Consider the following 17395-nt stretch of genomic DNA (forward strand, 5'->3'; position numbering starts at 1 on the left):
ATCGCAGGGCCCACCGTTGTAATTGTGTCCCTGCTGTTCCCTTGTTCGTTTTGCTGTTTGGTGACTGACCAATCGTTGGGTCGTGTCGCACTGGTCAGTCACTTCGTGGCACTCATAACCAATATCAGTTTTCAACAGACTTACTCGGTACAAAGACATTGTGAGAGAAGATTGATTTTTGGCGTACATAAAGCAATAATTTTAAAAAGGAGAAAACGGAGTAACGGATACAAAATATATGCAAAAGTATAAATTTTATTAATACTCACATCAAGTGCTGACAAGTATACAAGTTGACTAAAATAGGGGGGATAAGCCCCAATGATACAACAATCAGGACAGACAAGGACAGGGTAAATAAAATGATACCAGTGCTCGAAATCTACATGGCACAACGTTCAGTCAGCCCATGGGCATTGCACATAACAGACATGTGTCTAATGGTAAAAGATAGTCAAATATGGCATACTCAATTAAATGTGTATTGTACATAGTTGTACATGTCTAGAGCGCCAAAAAAACACTCCCTTGATAAAGCGCCTGTGGCGGGCGCGAAACGTACGTCGGGTGTCGTTGCATGGGCCTTCACCTCCTCTGCTCCCCGGTAAGCAGCCTGCCTTTACTTGTTTCCACACTTCGGTCATTTGGACCGCTGGGCGGGTCGTCTCCCGGGTTCTCTCTGGCACAATTGCGCAGTTTTGATATGCTGATACATATGTTATTTACTATGTAAGAATCCTTCCACATGTCATTGATTCATTTATGTTCAGTGTCCATTGGACTTGCACATTGACCCCTCTGGATGGTTTTTTTTTTTTTTTTTTTTTTTTTTTTTTTGGGCGCTCTAGACATGTACAACTATGTACAATACACATTTAATTGAGTATGCCATATTTGACTATCTTTTACCATTAGACACATGTCTGTTATGTGCAATGCCCATGGGCTGACTGAACGTTGTGCCATGTAGATTTCGAGCACTGGTATCATTTTATTTACCCTGTCCTTGTCTGTCCTGATTGTTGTATCATTGGGGCTTATCCCCCCTATTTTAGTCAACTTGTATACTTGTCAGCACTTGATGTGAGTATTAATAAAATTTATACTTTTGCATATATTTTGTATCCGTTACTCCGTTTTCTCCTTTTTAAGATTAGCATATGGAGTGGTAATCCATGCACAAGGCGTTTTTGGACCATGGTCACCGCCTTGTCTCGTTCTCTGATACTGGGCATTATCATATATGTATAAAGCAATAATTATCTGCATCTTCATAATACAGCTTGTATGAAAGAACTGAAATGTACAACCACTTAGATGTCGCACAGTATAGTATTAACAAACTCTACCACAATTTGCTGTCTAGGCAAGATAGTTCCTGCAGCATAAGTCTGCAGCTGTTGTATATACCAACATATACAGTCTTTTATGTAAGGACTGACTATCACAAGAAGTTCAATCTCTTATTAGACCCAAAAATAAGAGCAATTTAAGAATATAAAAAGTTTGCTGTATTCCTAAAGGGAGCACTCCTTATTGGTCTGCAGTTTGTTTGTTTTTTTAAATGGACCCATAGAATTTTATGGAACTATTCACTCGCCCATTATTTGTATGGACTTGTCTGTTAGTTCAGTAAAACTTAGTGCATATCCTTTTCTTATCCGATTTTGTGGATCATACTCTGGCACACAAGTCTGAGCCTATGTTATATTTGGATGGCCCATGGAAGTCGTACATACTTAATGGATTAAAACTTGACATGGCTATGTGAATGTGCCTCAATAGAGGCGTCGGATGCCATGACATTCAGAATGATGGATGCATTGCGTCTTAAATTCTGCCCAATAGTGCAAGTTCAGTTTCTAGGTCACTGCTCTATCGGTCTAAAATCTGAACGCCGGTTCCTGGTTTTTGGCAGTCTATTGTATATTGTGTTAGCTAAAATACTGATCAACAACTTGTAGTAAGTGCAGTGCACATTTGGGAGATTTATCATGCTAGTTGCACTAGTTTTCTACTTGAAATGAAAATTATAAATTTAGACGTCCATGTATCATTGCCTTAGTACGGACTGTGAAACGCAGAGTTGCCGCTTATCTCCTGACCCAAACTCAACAGCCTTGTAGGTATATAGGAACCAGGAGACCGGCGGCCAGTCCATGCATTGCGTGTGTGCGGTCCATCTAATGCGTGATACATGAATGTCTGATATTCTGGCCACCTTCAGATGTCTGTTTTTCATGTACATGTTCTATCAGTGATCTTCATGAATATAACATGTACCCATTATTATTCTGTGTAGCTCTTCATGTGTCCGTGTTTTGTGCAGACCATGTACCTGCAAAAAAAATAAAATAATGGAGACATGCCGATTTTGATTGAAGTCACTGATGAAAATTACCTATACGTATGGATCTGTGAAAATCATGGACAGCACATGGATGGCATCAGTCATTGTGCTGTCCATGAATAACATTGAAATAGACAGAAGTTTTGTAAGTTATATATTTTTTGTACTAAGAAATTATTGATGAAATTAACTAAAATCTGATTAAAAGCACTGTGGAAAATCAATTATTTTTTTCCTGACATGAATAATCCCTGACAGCTGAACACGTCCTTAAAGTGTAGAATTGCTGTGGTATCACAAATTTTATGGATATACGGTTTTGATCAAATGCCGAATGTTTTTAAACTCTACCATTGCCAAAGCAGACATTTGTTGGTTTATTCTGACACCATCATTTCTTTTTTTTTTTCTCCCCCAGAATCCCACTAAACATCTTGTCTTCATAATCTCAGTATTCGTGGCCTTGGTGATATTCTGTGCCCTCTACGTTTTGGTTTACACAGAATCATTTGGACGAAGGTGGCTGCAAGTGTTTTCCCTGGTGATCTACGCCTGCCTCCTGTCTATCGGATATGTATTAATTTATGATCCAAGCAATGTCCAAACTTGGGACCAGGTAACGCAGATGTGTTCACTGTGGATTCTTCATATATCACTATGAAAATAGAAGTTAGATTTTCTAGCTAATTATTGAGATTTCCAGATCATTGAGGGTTTTGGAGGTTTTTTGATCAAAGCACCGTTGAAAAAATAAGCTCTTCGTATAGTGTCCTGCTGATGAGATCTAATCTCTCTGCCAAGCCACCACATCATGAATGTCCTGAGTGAGAGGCTATACATTAATGGAGCTTTCCAGTCTTCATCATACCATCATATAAATTGGTTTAAAAATGATATAATAGGTGTGGATTCCTCTGCAGCGCACCCCACTGCGAGAACCGTCCGCTAGTGTCACCTCTCCCCCACAAGGTAGCAACACCATAATCAGGAGCAGTAGAATAGAGTGTCAAGTCACGCGTTTGTCCTGCTGAAGATTTCTACGTTTTGGCATTAAGGATTGAAGGATTGCAACCTTGGTATCAGCTCTGTGCTCAACTCTTTGCCAGCGCCCTGGAGGTATAATGTGGCGGCAGGGTGCACGCACAACCTGCCACTTGATTTGCCTCCTGCTCTTCGCAGTCTTCCAGCCAACGGAGAACCAAAGCACAACATGGTCACGAGTCCCTTGTTTTGGCAATCATTGGGGGTCCCATTGGCGGAATCCAAATCATGCGATAACCTATGGAGATTGAAATAACAGTTTAACTCAGAATGCCCTAATAGGGATTTTCAAGTACACTCTAACAAGGGGTTGTCAGTAGCGCTCTATGCATGTACTATACTTATTAGCATGTGAAGTTAAATAGTATGCGAATATAATAAGATTTTTTTTTTAATTTTACCATTAAACTAACTTTTTACCCGTTTCTTGGAAATAACCTGTTTATATAATGAAATATTGATGTAGTTTTAAAGGAAATGTTAGAAGTGGGAGAGGAGAAAATGAGACTCCGGTGCACTGTAATGTCTCTGTAATGCTCTGCTAGAAAACAAAGAGGAGTTGTCAGCAAGGAGGGAGCTGAAGCACTCAGGTGTCCTGTCTGAGCGCAAGGATGGTGCAGCTGCATCCACATATACAAAGGGACCTAGTGTGCAAGAAGCAAAATGGCAGATAACCTTTACTTACAAAGCTTCCTGCAAAGAAAACCATAAAATCTACTCGAAAAGGAATGTATACTGTCGAAACCATGTTATTGTGACTCCGTCATTGCATCTGAAGGGTGGATTGGCAAAGTAGCAGATTTGCATCAGATTTCAATATTTACAAATCTTATCCGGATATTTTCCTTGTGGAATAAAGATCATGTTGTGTTTTATCTTATTCAGAGTATTCTCTGCAGAAATGCAGCGGATAGTGAAAATGAGGTATGAAAGTATCACCCGAATGCAGGTCTGACTACACGGGGTTTGTTTGTAGTCTGTAACCAAAGGCTAAATATTTTCTATAAACACAGTTGACACAAGCTTTCCTCTGCCACCAGCATATGCCACCCACTAAATCTGGTCCCCACACAATGAGGCTGCACCAGGCCTTTGTTTTCTCAAAAATTCAGTCATTCTGGAATCTCTGGTTACTGCTGCATAATCTGCACCGTGATCTGATCCAGATATTGCACTGTATCAGGCCATGATCCCATGCCCAAAAACGCTGCATTATATACTACAGGTATACTACAGGCACCAAAATGTACGATAGCATTATTGCCCTCATTATTGTACTTTTTTTTTTTTTTTTTTTTTTTTTACATTTAGGCGCACATTTGTTGCAGTGTGTTTTTTTTACATGCTGTAAGAAAAAAGTGCTCAAAACACGCAGGGTTCGCTGGCGTCTTTAAACCCACCGTCTGCATGAGTTTTCATGAAATCACATCCACTTTGCTTGAGCTGTTAAATGCAGCAGATTTTCTGCACAAAAAATATAGCATTTACTCTACATGGAAATATGACTAAGTCCTCTTTCACACGTCCGTATATTTCCGGTACCGGAGATGTCCGTGTGTCCATGTGTGTACTACGTGTGGCAACTGTGTGCCACCCGTGTGCCGCATCAGAACCACACAGACAGCCGCCGGGGAAGAAGCGCTAATGTAAGCGCTGTTCCCTGGAGCAGGTGCTGAAGCTGGCTGTCTTCTCCCCTGCCCTGCCGGCGAGCAGAGGAGAATGATGAGCGTTATATTAAAGTCCGATCGACAGCAGGTTGGTGCTGTGGAATACCCCGATCATCCGCACCTACTGTCACTGTTATTAGCGGCAACAGGTGTCGGATGATGGGGATAACAGTCCCAAAAGCGCCAACCTGCTGTCATTCAGACTTTAATATAGCGCTCGTCATTCTCCTCTGCTTGCCAGCAGAGCAGGGGAGAATGATGACAGCCGGCGTCAGCACCTGCCACCGGGGAACAGCGCTTGCTGTAGCGCTTTTTTTCCCCCGGTGGCGTCCGTGTCACACAGAGGACATCAATGTGTGTTCTACGTGTGCGGGACGTTTTGCCGTCCGTGATGACGACAAGAAGCGGACACGTCAGCGTGTTTTGTTCACAGACACACGGTCCATGTAAACACGATGACATGTGCACAGACCCATTCATTTGAATGGGTGTACGTGTCTCCGGTACGTGTGAAAACTGTCACTACGCGTACCGGAGACACGGATGTGTGAAACAGGCCTTAAGGGTATACTCACTCAGGAATCTACACAGAAAATCCACTGTCCCAGTACCAGCACTGTGGATGAGACTTTGATATCTCATTCTTGTGCTGTGGAGAAAATGTGCTGCAGAAAATCACCTGTGCTGTCAATTATTAATGCATAGTATGTCAACTTGCTGTGTGCTTCACCATCTGCAATGTGGAGTGTGATACCTGCAACATTTCCACACAGAGATCTGCAACAGTTTTTGCAGCTTCCTTTAGGCTCAGGTGTTTATTTTTGACAAGTTTTCCCAGGCTGATTAAAGCTCTTCATATACATTAGATAGATATTGGCTGTGTGCCCGTTTGGCTAGTAATAAGGGTCCCTTTACCTTAGTCGATGTGCGGCAATTGACAATCACTGATCAGAAACCTGTTTACACAGGCAGACTGCTCTTCTCAAATGCGCTGAACAATCTGTAATTGTTCAGTGTGCATAGGCTGCCATAGTTCTCGACAGCACGTTAGTGTTTACACAGGATGATGTGCCGCTGAGAACAATGATGTTTAAGCAAGCTTAAGAATTACCGTATTTTACCGGACACACGAGCATTTTACTCGTTTACCGGGTGATCGTCAGCCTGTTTGCACTGCAATATTATTGTGAACAAGTGTCTTTAGGGACACTCCTTTCATAATAATCTTGCAGTGTAAATGCACTCTCCTGCCTGTACAGAAAGGAAATTTTCTTCAGAGGGTGCATGTTTATTTAGGAGGACAGATTTAAACATGCCTGATCCTATGTTCTTGGGCAATACATACACATATGCATTGAAGGCTCTGTTAGAGTGGGCGGAAAATGCAGACCAAGTATCATGGCAAATATTGTATAGCTTCAAGGAAATATGTTACCGATTGTTCTAAGTAGCTGCTTATTACATTTATTAGACGTGGAAGAATGTCTGCACTAGGCTCGGGAAATCCTAGTGCTGTTCGTTTGTTTTGGGTTTTTTTTTTTTTTTTTGACCAACAGAGTTTCACTGATCCTTACACACATCAGTTTTAAAAACTGATCTGTGTCTTGGGTCCATGAGACTCTGAGCGTGTCTTATTATCATCCTTTTTTTCAGATCAAACCCATCCATTAAAGTAAATGGGGATCCGTGAGACATGGATGAAACTAGGAAGGCTTTGTGCTTCAGTTTTCCTTCCTAGTTTCATCCTTTTTTACTGATACAGAGTTCAGACAGTCTACCTGCTTCAGTGAGGAGAAAAAAAGGGACACGACTAGGATGACACCTTAAAAATAATCTGTCCGTTTCTCTCAGATGTCTTATGCTAAGACCCACTGTGGCAAAATCCTATTAAACTGTTCAGCTTCTCGTGCTTTATAACCGTATTATATTTGCTAGCTCTCACTGTTTGGAGGGCTATGGCTGGCCTTTATACTGTTTGTAGGACTATCTGGGGGCTGTTATACTGCTTGATAGGTTATGTGGGGGCCATTATACAGTGCGCAAGCAATTGTGCAGTATGGAGGTTTGTGTGGAGTCTACCATACTGTTCGTAGGGCGGTGTGGGGCAAATAGGCTGTTCTGAGGGATAGTGGGGGCTGACATACTGTTTGTAGGGCTGTGTATGTGTTATCCTAATGTGTGGAGGGTTGTGTTGGTGTAAGGAGATACATACTGCCCACATTCCCTATTGAAGACATGAGTACTGTTATGATGTATAATGTGATGTGTTATTAGTGTTGGTGTTGTGTTCTGCCCGAAAGTAGGGAGAGTTTAGAGTTAACGATTGGGACTAAGGGGGCTAAGGTGAAGGAACAGACCGTTTCCTGTCACAATATTAGACAGGTCGTAGCTTGCACCTAGGGTCTGGATGGTGAGCAGAGCCGCATGACGTTGGTGCCCCGAGGTGAGAGGAGACCGAGGCTGTGAATAGTGGGATCTGAGTAAAAAGGAAGGAAAACTGATAAGAAGGAAAGAGTGGTCAACGCGAGACGGGTCCTGGGACAGGACACCTAGAAGTATGGCCCCAAGTTACCAAGTCAAAGAGGTCACAGACCAGGACGAAACAGGGAACGTGAGATGAAGAGAGGTCCCTGGGCAGGAGTTCCATATCATCAGCAAGCTGAGACGCTAAGAAATGGCCATAGTGGAAGACCTGTGAAGACTCAGACGTCAAGGTTAGATTTCAGAAAGGCAGATTTTATGGGATTCAGAAAGAGAATTGAAGGGATCCAATGGGCTGTTTATCCTCGAGGACAAAAATGTCCAGGAAGGATGGGAAATCTTGAAAAATGAAATTCTCAAAGCACAATTGTTAACAATTCCGAAAAGAGGGAAGAATAGGAAGCATTTAAGGAAACCAGGATGGATGAACACAGAACTTAAGCACATGCTAAAAAGGAAGAAAGAAATATTTATAAAATGGAAAGAGGGAGGCATATCTAAAGAAGAATATAATGCTGTATGCAGAACCTGCAGGGCACAAATCAGATTTTCTAAAGATGACAATGAATTGAGGCTTGCAAGAGACATCAAAAGCAATAATAAAGGATTTTGGGGATATATCAAAAGTAAAAGAAAAGTCAAAGATGCTATAGGATTTTTACAGGATGAAAATGATGAAATGGTAAGACAGGATGTTGAGAAGGCCGAACTTTTAAATTCCTATTTTGCATCTGTTTTCTCTCAGAATGGAAATGTATCATCAACTGTTCTTCACTGTCCTATTAAGGGAATAGTAGAATCCAGGATATCTATAAACAGAGAGATAGTGAGGAAACACTTAGCTAACCTAAATGAATTCAAGTTTCCAGGTCCAGATGAATTACACCCCAGAGTACTAAAGGAGATAGCAAAAGAAATTTTTGAACCCCTCTCCATAATCTTTGAAAATTTATGGAGAACAGGAGAAGTCCCAGAAGACTGGAGAAGAGCAAATGTTGTTCCTATCTTCAAAAAGGGGAAGAAGGTGGACCCAGGCAACTGTAAGCCGGTGAGTCTGACTTCTATACCAGGAAAGATCTTTGAACAAATTATTAAACAACATGTATGTAAGTACCTGGATAAGAATGTAGTGATTAAACAGAGTCAGCATGGGTTTGTAACTAATAAGTCATGTCAGACTAACTTAATTTCCTTCTATGACGGAATCACTGATTGGGTGGATCAGGGAAATGCTGTAGATATAGTATATCTTGACTTCAGCAAAGCATTTGACAAAGTATCTCTCACAATTCTTATTGAAAAAATAGATAAGTATGGAATGGACAAGGCAACTGTTAGGTGGATTCATAACTGGCTTAGTGATCGGACCGAAAGAGTGGTCGTAAATGGCTGCACATCCAGTTGGAAGAATGTCTCAAGTGGGGTACCACAGGGCTCTGTCCTGGGCCCTGTATTGTTCAACATCTTTATCAATGATTTAGATGAAGGAATTGAGGGTAAACTGATTAAATTTGCTGATGACACAAAGCTAGGAGGGATAGCTATTACTAGAGAAGAGAGAGAGGGGATTCAAAAAGATATAAATAAACTGGAGCAGTGGGCAGCAACTAACAGAATGTTTTTTAACAGGGAAAAATGCAAAGTACTACATCTGGGCAATAAAAATGAAAAAAGCATATATACAGAATGGGAGGAATAGGGCTAAGCAACAGCACATGTGAAAAAGACTTGGCTATGTAATAGATCACAGACTGAATATGAGTCAACAGTGTGATGCAGCAGCAAAAAAGGCAAATGCAATTCTAGGATGTATTAACAGAAGCATACTGTACAGTCTAGATCACGTGAAGTCATTATTACCCTCTACTCCTCTTTGGTCAGACCTCATCTGGAATACTGTGTCCAGTTTTGGGTGCCACATTTTAAAAAAGACATCAACAAACTGGAGCAAGTTCAGAAAAGAGCGACCAGAATGGTGACCGGTCTGCAAACCCTGTCTTATGAGGAAAGGTTGCAGGATTTAGGAATGTTTAGCTTGCAGAAGAGAAGACTGAGAGGAGACTTTAATAGCTGTCTACAAATATCTCAAGGGCTGTCACATTGTAGAAGGATCATCTTTATTCTCATTTACACAAGGAAAGACTAGAAGCAATGGGATGAAACTGAATGGGAGGAGACACAGATTAGATATTAGAAAAAACTTTTTCACAGTTAGAGTGATCAATGAGTGGAACAGGCTGCCATGAGAAGTGGTGAGCTCTCCTTCAATAGAAGTCTTCAAACAGAGGCTGGACAGACATCTGTCTGGGATGATTTAGCGAATCCTGCTTTGAGCAGGCGGTTGGACCAGATGGCCCAGGAGGTCCCTTCCAACTCGACGATTCTATGATTCCTTTAAGAAAGAAAGCGGAACCGTGGGTTGAGGATAGGACTTTCACTAATTGGACTGTAGTGTTGTGGTGAAGGAAACGGGACTAGTTAAGGCGGAAACAACTTGGATGAAGTAAAGACACTTTGTGTGAAAATGATGTATGTTGGAAATGAAACGTTTCTGAAGTTTTGTACCCGCTGTCAACTGTGCATAGTTCCCACCAAGTGGCTGTTTAATAAAAGACTGTTTATTTTGGACTGGTGGTGGATCGCACGCCAGGGCCGTGGGGTACTCGGTACCGGGCCACTTCTTAAAGGGGCAGTGTCACGACAGCGGTGACCCGGTCCGTGGCCTGGGGCGTCCAATTAAAGGGGGGGTATTTACAGGGGAAAAATAAAGAGAGTTTGTAATAAGTGTTCGTAACTCCACCTGTGGTTTCTGGTCAGAGGAGACCAGAGCTGCAGCACAGATCCTCTGGGACTGATGGTGTGATGTAGCAGGGTTGGAATAGCTCTCCACAGGCAGTGCTGTTGTACCAAGGCAGTAGTGATGGTAAAGATGTTGTATTTGATGTTGATAGCAGATGTAGCAGTGCTGAGTGAGTGTTGTTGAAAGAACTAAGAAGACACAGCTGGGTGTAGTTCCAAATGTTTACTCACAGTTCTGGTGCTCACAGATGCCCACTTGGTGCTGCGTCCTCCAGGTGGGGGGCCCAGTCAACTTCCAGGTAGATGGAGAACACCTTTCCAGTACTCCCTTCAGTATGTGTCTTTCCCGGCCGTCTCACTGTGTTGCTTTCTTGCCTCTTCCTTCCCAACACCTCACAGTCAGTGTCCCAGGCCAGCAGCCGCGGACCTTGTCGGATGACGTACTCTCTGCGTTTCCCTGCTGCCTTATGGCTGCCTTTTCGGAGAAGATAACTGTGGCTTCTGGCTGAGGTACCTAAAGGAGCCTCTACCTCCGGCTTGCTAGTTGAGTCTGATGATAGGGGGCTGGTACCCCTCTGTGACCCTATCCCTCTACCCGACGTCAGCCGACGTGGAACGAGCCCCACAGACAGTATTAAGGGAGCTTCCTTCGGTCTCTGTCCATTCCAGCAGCTCCGCTGACCAGGAGCTGCTCCACACACGTCTTTCTACTTCTCCCCTACAGGAAGACTCTCTAAGGCTGGAGTCATACATAAGGTATAAAAATACAGACCGTATTGTACTGTCGTAATACGCAGAAATGTTCCCTGAACAGTGATCCGTATGTCATCCGTTGTCAAGGTGTGGCTGCGTATTTTTCGCATGTAAGCATCCGTATGTAATCCGTATGGCATCCTTATGCCGAGATTTTCTCGCAGGCTTGCAAAATGGACATAAAGTATAATGGAGCCCAATTACAGGTTACAACCCAAATGAAAGAATTGGGACCAGGAGCTGCTCCACACACGTCTTTTCACTTCTCCCCCTACGGGGAGACTCTCTAACTCTATTCTCCCACTCTGAACCTTCAAACTCCACCCACCTCCCAACACCCTTTACTACCCAGGCAGGGTTGAGATCCTCCTCCTGCGGAGTCCATCCAGGGTGCCCTGCTGCTATAGGGTGTGTTGGGAGCAGGTGTTAGAGTGCTGTTAGGTGCCCCCACCTTACCTGGGAAGTGGGATACCACACCTCTGGGTGAGGTGCAGTACCTATGCGGCGACTGAACCCTCAGGGGCGCCACAGTGGTCTCTCTCATTGAACTTTCCAACACCTGGTTCTGGCCAGCTAGTCATTGGTGTCATGCAGCCTTCAAGAGCATAACACCCCCACAGCATAAGTCCACACACCCAGCCAGGACCATCACCTTCATGTAACGTGTCGGGGCGTAAGAGACCAGTTCCACGCCCACGGCTACCATCCTGCGCTGAGTTACATCGGGGTATCCTACTGTATTGGATAACCATACCTTGTCGGGGGTGGGAGCGGGGAAGGTAGAGTAGGTTCATCATACTGTGCATATGGAGGATTTCACTATGGGGGTATCTTGCTGTGTTTGGGGGCACTTTTGTTGGCATCATACCATCTACCATCGAAACCTTCAAAAAGAGCCTGAAGACCCACCTCTTCCAACAAGCCTATAACCTGAAGTAACCACCGATCGACCAAACCGCTGCACGACCAGCTCTACCCTCGCCTACTGTATTATCACCCATCCCTTGAAGATTGTGAGCCCTCGCGGGCAGGGTCCTCTCTCCTCCTGTACCAGTTATGACTTGTATTGTTTAAGATTATTGTACTTGTTTTTATGTATACCCCTCCTCACATGTAAAGCGCCATGGAATAAATGGCGCTATAACAATAAATAATAATAATAATAATAATAATAATAATCATACCTTACGGGGGCAATGAAAGCGGAATGTATGGGCTTCAATAGGAGGAAAATTACTTTCTAAGGGCTGCAAAGTTGAGATTTGCTCTATTGTCACCCATCGAATATTCATTTTTCTGGGGGGGGTCATAATTATAAATTCTACTATGGGGCCCCATGATTTCTATGTACGCCCCTTGGTGCTGCCAAATACTCCTGAAACCTCCATGGAGGAGATGGTGGAAGAGGTGTGACTTGGAAATAGGAGATGTGGCTAACTTTCGTTATCTGTATGTGGTATATAACCATGGAAGGTCTGTAACATGCTCCCTAGAGATTGGGCAGCTTCACTTTACCCTGATCCTGCAGTGTTACGTAGCTTGGAAAGCGGATGTCGCAGGTCTGATATGCCAGTGCTCGTGCACGGCCTAGCTTCCCTTCTGTGCAAATCTGTTGCAGAATAGGGAACAAGCTTAAAAATACCCAAACTTCTGCTTGCTGATGTGATTAATACATATCAGCCTGGACTAATTCCAATACCCAGTCTAACAAAAACCAAATGGTCCATTGACCACACGTATGCGCAGCGTAGATGCTTTACAAATACCAGATTTATAGTAAAGGGGAAATACATCGGCTACATTGTGATCAGGGGAATTGGACGGTTTCTTTATAAATGGATTTTTGGCTGACCAGATCAGACCTTTGTTCAGTTTCAGACAGACTCCGCACTGGATTGTATCCCTTGCCAGAAAGTCTTGTTCCCCACAGCCTCAATAAATATTTAATAGGTATCAGAATAACAAGCTGCTGGCATCATTCCCTGTCCTGGGGAACTTGGGGAATAATCACAGGGCACTTGTTCACATTGGAACAAAATGGATGTATTCCAAATCCGCAGAGTCTTTAACAATATGGTTATAAGTCACATTTATAGAGCAAATTGCTTATTGGAAAATGACCAATGCCTAGCCCGGCCACCTTTAGGGACATATTTTTTTCTCATTTAAATGTATGTGTCTGGACTAAAATTCATTTTTGTAATCGATTTTCTTTAAAAATGTTGCCATCTATAACCTCTGTGTTCTGTCTATTGCTGGCTGCAGAATGAGTTAACTGAGAATCTATCAGTCAGCTTGACTGTCTGCCAGGGAGTTTAAAACTCTTGTAGCAGTCTCTTTTTCGGAGCTCCTCTCAGCTGATTTATGACCGCCGACCAGTTGAGAGTGCAGGAAACAAAGAGCCTGTAAATGCCAAACAGCGCAACATATTTAATGAAGCCCAATAGCATATATGATTTGTATCGCCAAATATATGCCTTTAAATAAAAAAAAATCCTTAAAGGGGTTTTCTCATTCATGCTTTGTGGATGGCATTTTGCATGCCAGGAAAAGATCTCTTGTGAGAATGTCGGCATTTAATATGCAATCAGTGCAAAACAACCATACTCTGCCATATTACGGTACAGATCTTACCAATCTAGAGAGAGATTTTCCCATCTCACTGTGTCTGGATTTTAGCTGCTTGGGAGTTCAGCGTGCCCCACCATGACAGCTACTGGGGTCCATCTAATGTTACTAATGAAACAGAAGGGTAATTTTTTATTTTATGGTTTGGCCAAATATATTCTTTCTTTATTTCAGCACTTTGATACCAAAGAGATAACAAACCTTGTATTTTTTAAGCTTTAGGAGAAATGGGGAAAAATTACCTTTTCTTTTTTTTCCTTGTAGGTAATGTAATTTGTTTAACCAACCATATATTCTGCAATATGGACACCTTGTGATATTTGGGTTCACAACTTCCATGTAAAACAAGTCCATGTCGCAGAGGGTTCTCCCTGTTAGGCTATGTGCACACGTTGAGTATTTCCACCAGTTTTTTTTCTGCAGGAAAAGCAACAGTGTTGGCAGAAAAAAAAAAAAACGCTGCATAAAATAAGCATGTTTTGTACAGTTTTTTGCATGTGTTTGATGCTTTTTTACATGTGCTTTCCCTATTCATTTAAATCGGGGACATCCACTGCAAAAATGATGAAAGCATTGACATGCTGCAGATATGAAAAAATGCGTTGGTTCAAATCGACAAGGAAAAGAATGCAGCATGTGCATGAGAATTCAGAATTTTTTAATTCACTTTGCTGGTGCTGTAAAATGCTGTGTTTTTTCCCCCGAGGAAAAAAATGTGGCAAAAATGCAGCATGTGAATGAGCTTAGTGGATTGGGTAAGGGGTATGAGATTTACTTTTATTTTTATTATTTTGCAGGCTTATTTTATTATTATTATTTTTAATAATAATACAAATAGTAGTAATTTATTTTTATTTATGTATAACACTGGTCAACAGCATTTTTGGTGCCAAAGATATTTCATCGAATTTAGGGTATTTTTGGGGTGCTGATTCTGAATATGTCATCAGTTTTGCCAGATTGGCTCAAGTTTTTGAGATTTTTGGTATCTTATTTATAGCACTTGTTGGTAAATGCGACGCATCATCTCATTAATTTCTTTGGATTAGTACTTGAACTGGGCAGTTCTCAATATAGTTTTGTGTTAATTAGTGTTCTAAAAGTTTGTTCATAGCTTGATTTTTGCACTAACTTTATGTTGTTGTCTGTTTTCCAGTGAAAAGCATGAACTCATCAAGAAGAAGTTGTCTTAACGATCCAGACTCATTCTGTTACATTTGTGGTGAATACACACTGCCAAAACATAGAAGAAACATAACAGACTTCGTAAAAAAAGTGTATTTTGCCTATTTTGGGGTTATGCTTGGGGACCAAGACAAGTTTTGGGCACCACACATAGTGTGCAAAGCATGTATCGAATTATTACGAAAATGGAGCAAAGGACAAAGAAAAAGCTTCAAATTTGGTGTTCCAATGGTGTGGAGAGAGCCAAAAAATCATCATGATGACTGTTATTTATGGTAAACACAGGTACAGGCACATCTTCACAATGAGGGACAGGCCTTCTTGCAGATTCCATGTTACTCCCATTTTCGTTTCTTATGCTTATTGAATCCTTGCACTTGCACTGCACAGAAATAACAGTCATCATGATGATTTTTTGGCTCTCTCCACACCATTGGAACACCAAATTTGAAGCTTTTTCTTTGTCCTTTGCTCCATTTTCGTAATAATTCGATACATGCTTTGCACACTATGTGTGGTGCCCAAAACTTGTCTTGGTCCCCAAGCATAACCCCAAAATAGGCAAAATACACTTTTTTTACGAAGTCTGTTATGTTTCTTCTATGTTTTGGCAGTGTATATTCACCACAAATGTAACAGAATGAGTCTGGATCGTTAAGACAACTTCTTCATGATGAGTTCATGCTTTTCACTGGAAAACAGACAACAACATAAAGTTAGTGCAAAAATCAAGCTATGAACAAACTTTTAGAACACTAATTAACACAAAACTATATTGAGAACTGCTCAGTTCAAGTACTAATCCAAAGAAATTAATGAGATGATGCGTCGCATTTACCAACAAGTGCTATAAATAAGATACCAAAAATCTCAAAAACTTGAGCCAATCTGGCAAAACTGATGACATATTCAGAATCAGCACCCCAAAAATACCCCAAATTCATTAAAATATTTTGGACACCAGAAAAAAAATTTTTTTTCGTTGACCTGTGATTTATTTATTTATTTTTTATATATAATTTATTTATTTTTACTTATTTATTTATTTTGTCCTGGAGGTGGAAGTAGCTAGGACATGTGCTGTGACCCCTCCATTTTCAGGATCAATGGGTGTCTCAGAAGTAGGCCCGCCGGTGGTTATAAAATGATGGCATACATTAGTATGACGTGCCGCCACTTTATAAGATGGGAATACTCCTAGAAGGTTGATTTACATTTATGGTACAATAATGAAGCCCCACTAACAAAATCTGAGTTAAAGTGAAACTAAATTAATGCATATGAATTAATTAATTGAGTTAAGCATCTTCGTACGTGTCCTTTCAAACAAAAAAACATGGTGTTGATGTAGTAATCCACCTCAACAAGTTAAAAATGCTTTTGGTGTGTGTATTATGTATAGAATAAACTGTCCCAATCCGTCTGTGTCTCTGCTGCAAGAGAGGATTACACCTGACAACAGGCAGTGGGCAGCAAGTTACACAAGAGACACCGGACTTTGGTGGTTTTTTTTTTTTCAATGGGGGGAGGGGGCAAGTAAGACAATTTTTTAACGAGATAATGAAATTAATGAAATGAGATTAAATTGTCTAAAAGTACAGTGATTAGTTAATGTTTTATGAATTTGTCCTTGTGGGTGCGAGTGAAATAAGGTTGTGAGCCTCAGTAGAGTAGAGATGGATGTAAATGGTGACAATCCCTGTACGTGCAGAATACGCTGGTATGTAAATGTATATTTCCTTACCTTCTGCCTGCCTTCTTTAGGTGCCCTTCTTCCTGTTTATAACGTTCTCCGTGTACACGATGCTGCCCCTGGGGATGCGAGCCTGCCTGATTATCAGCATCATCTCTGGACTGTCCCACATCGTTGTTATCAGTGTCACCGTCATGATGTCCTCAAACACCCGTGACACTGTTGCATTCGAGGTAATTTTCATTGACCAACACCAGAAAGACAAAGGTGATAAATTTCAGACCTCAAGGTGTGACTGCTTCTTATTCGACACCATGTAATACCGTACGTTCCTTTTTACTTACTGTATATGTTTTGTAGCTTCCAAACAATCTGACCTCACCGATCGCATGCTACTAATGCTAGTAATAATAATAAAAACGCTACATAGCAATATTTAAAAAGCACCAATGCACAAATAGAAGCCTATAAATAATGGGGCAAGGTTCCCAAAAATGCTTAGAAATAGCATTCACTATTCAATATACTGTATATAATGGTAAAAACAGCTACTCCGACACACAAAAAACATACTGTGGGTGAGTGTTGTAAAAAGATATATAAAACATCATCTATTTATTGTACCCCAAACAATGTCCATGGGTTGCCCTCCCAGGGCCGTGGGGTACTCGATACCGGGCCGGTGTCGGCGGGATGTGTCACAGCAGCGGTGACCCGGTCCGTGGCCCTGGGCGCCCAATTAATAGGGGGAGTTTGAATGGTGGAATGTAGTTAATGGAATAGTTCGTGACGCCACCT

General features: G+C 41.7%; 1 protein-coding gene across 4 annotated transcripts in view; it reads left to right on the forward strand.

The window, feature by feature from the left end:
* Positions 1 to 17395, forward strand: part of ADCY7 (adenylate cyclase 7) — a 158410-nt gene that overhangs the window by 73233 nt on the left and 67782 nt on the right. For 3 of the 4 annotated variants that reach the window (XM_073576172.1, XM_073576173.1, XM_073576174.1), the window contains exons 3-4: positions 2769 to 2966; positions 16669 to 16830. In XM_073576172.1, the coding sequence (XP_073432273.1) occupies positions 2769 to 2966; positions 16669 to 16830 (360 nt within the window). The remainder of the gene's footprint in view (positions 1 to 2768; positions 2967 to 16668; positions 16831 to 17395) is intronic. The other variant, XM_073576175.1, reaches the window with a different exon arrangement.

Source organism: Dendrobates tinctorius, unplaced genomic scaffold (assembly GCF_039654945.1).
Source record: "Dendrobates tinctorius isolate UK_male_01 unplaced genomic scaffold, ASM3965494v1 ptg000047l, whole genome shotgun sequence".
Lineage (NCBI taxonomy): Eukaryota > Metazoa > Chordata > Amphibia > Anura > Dendrobatidae > Dendrobates > Dendrobates tinctorius.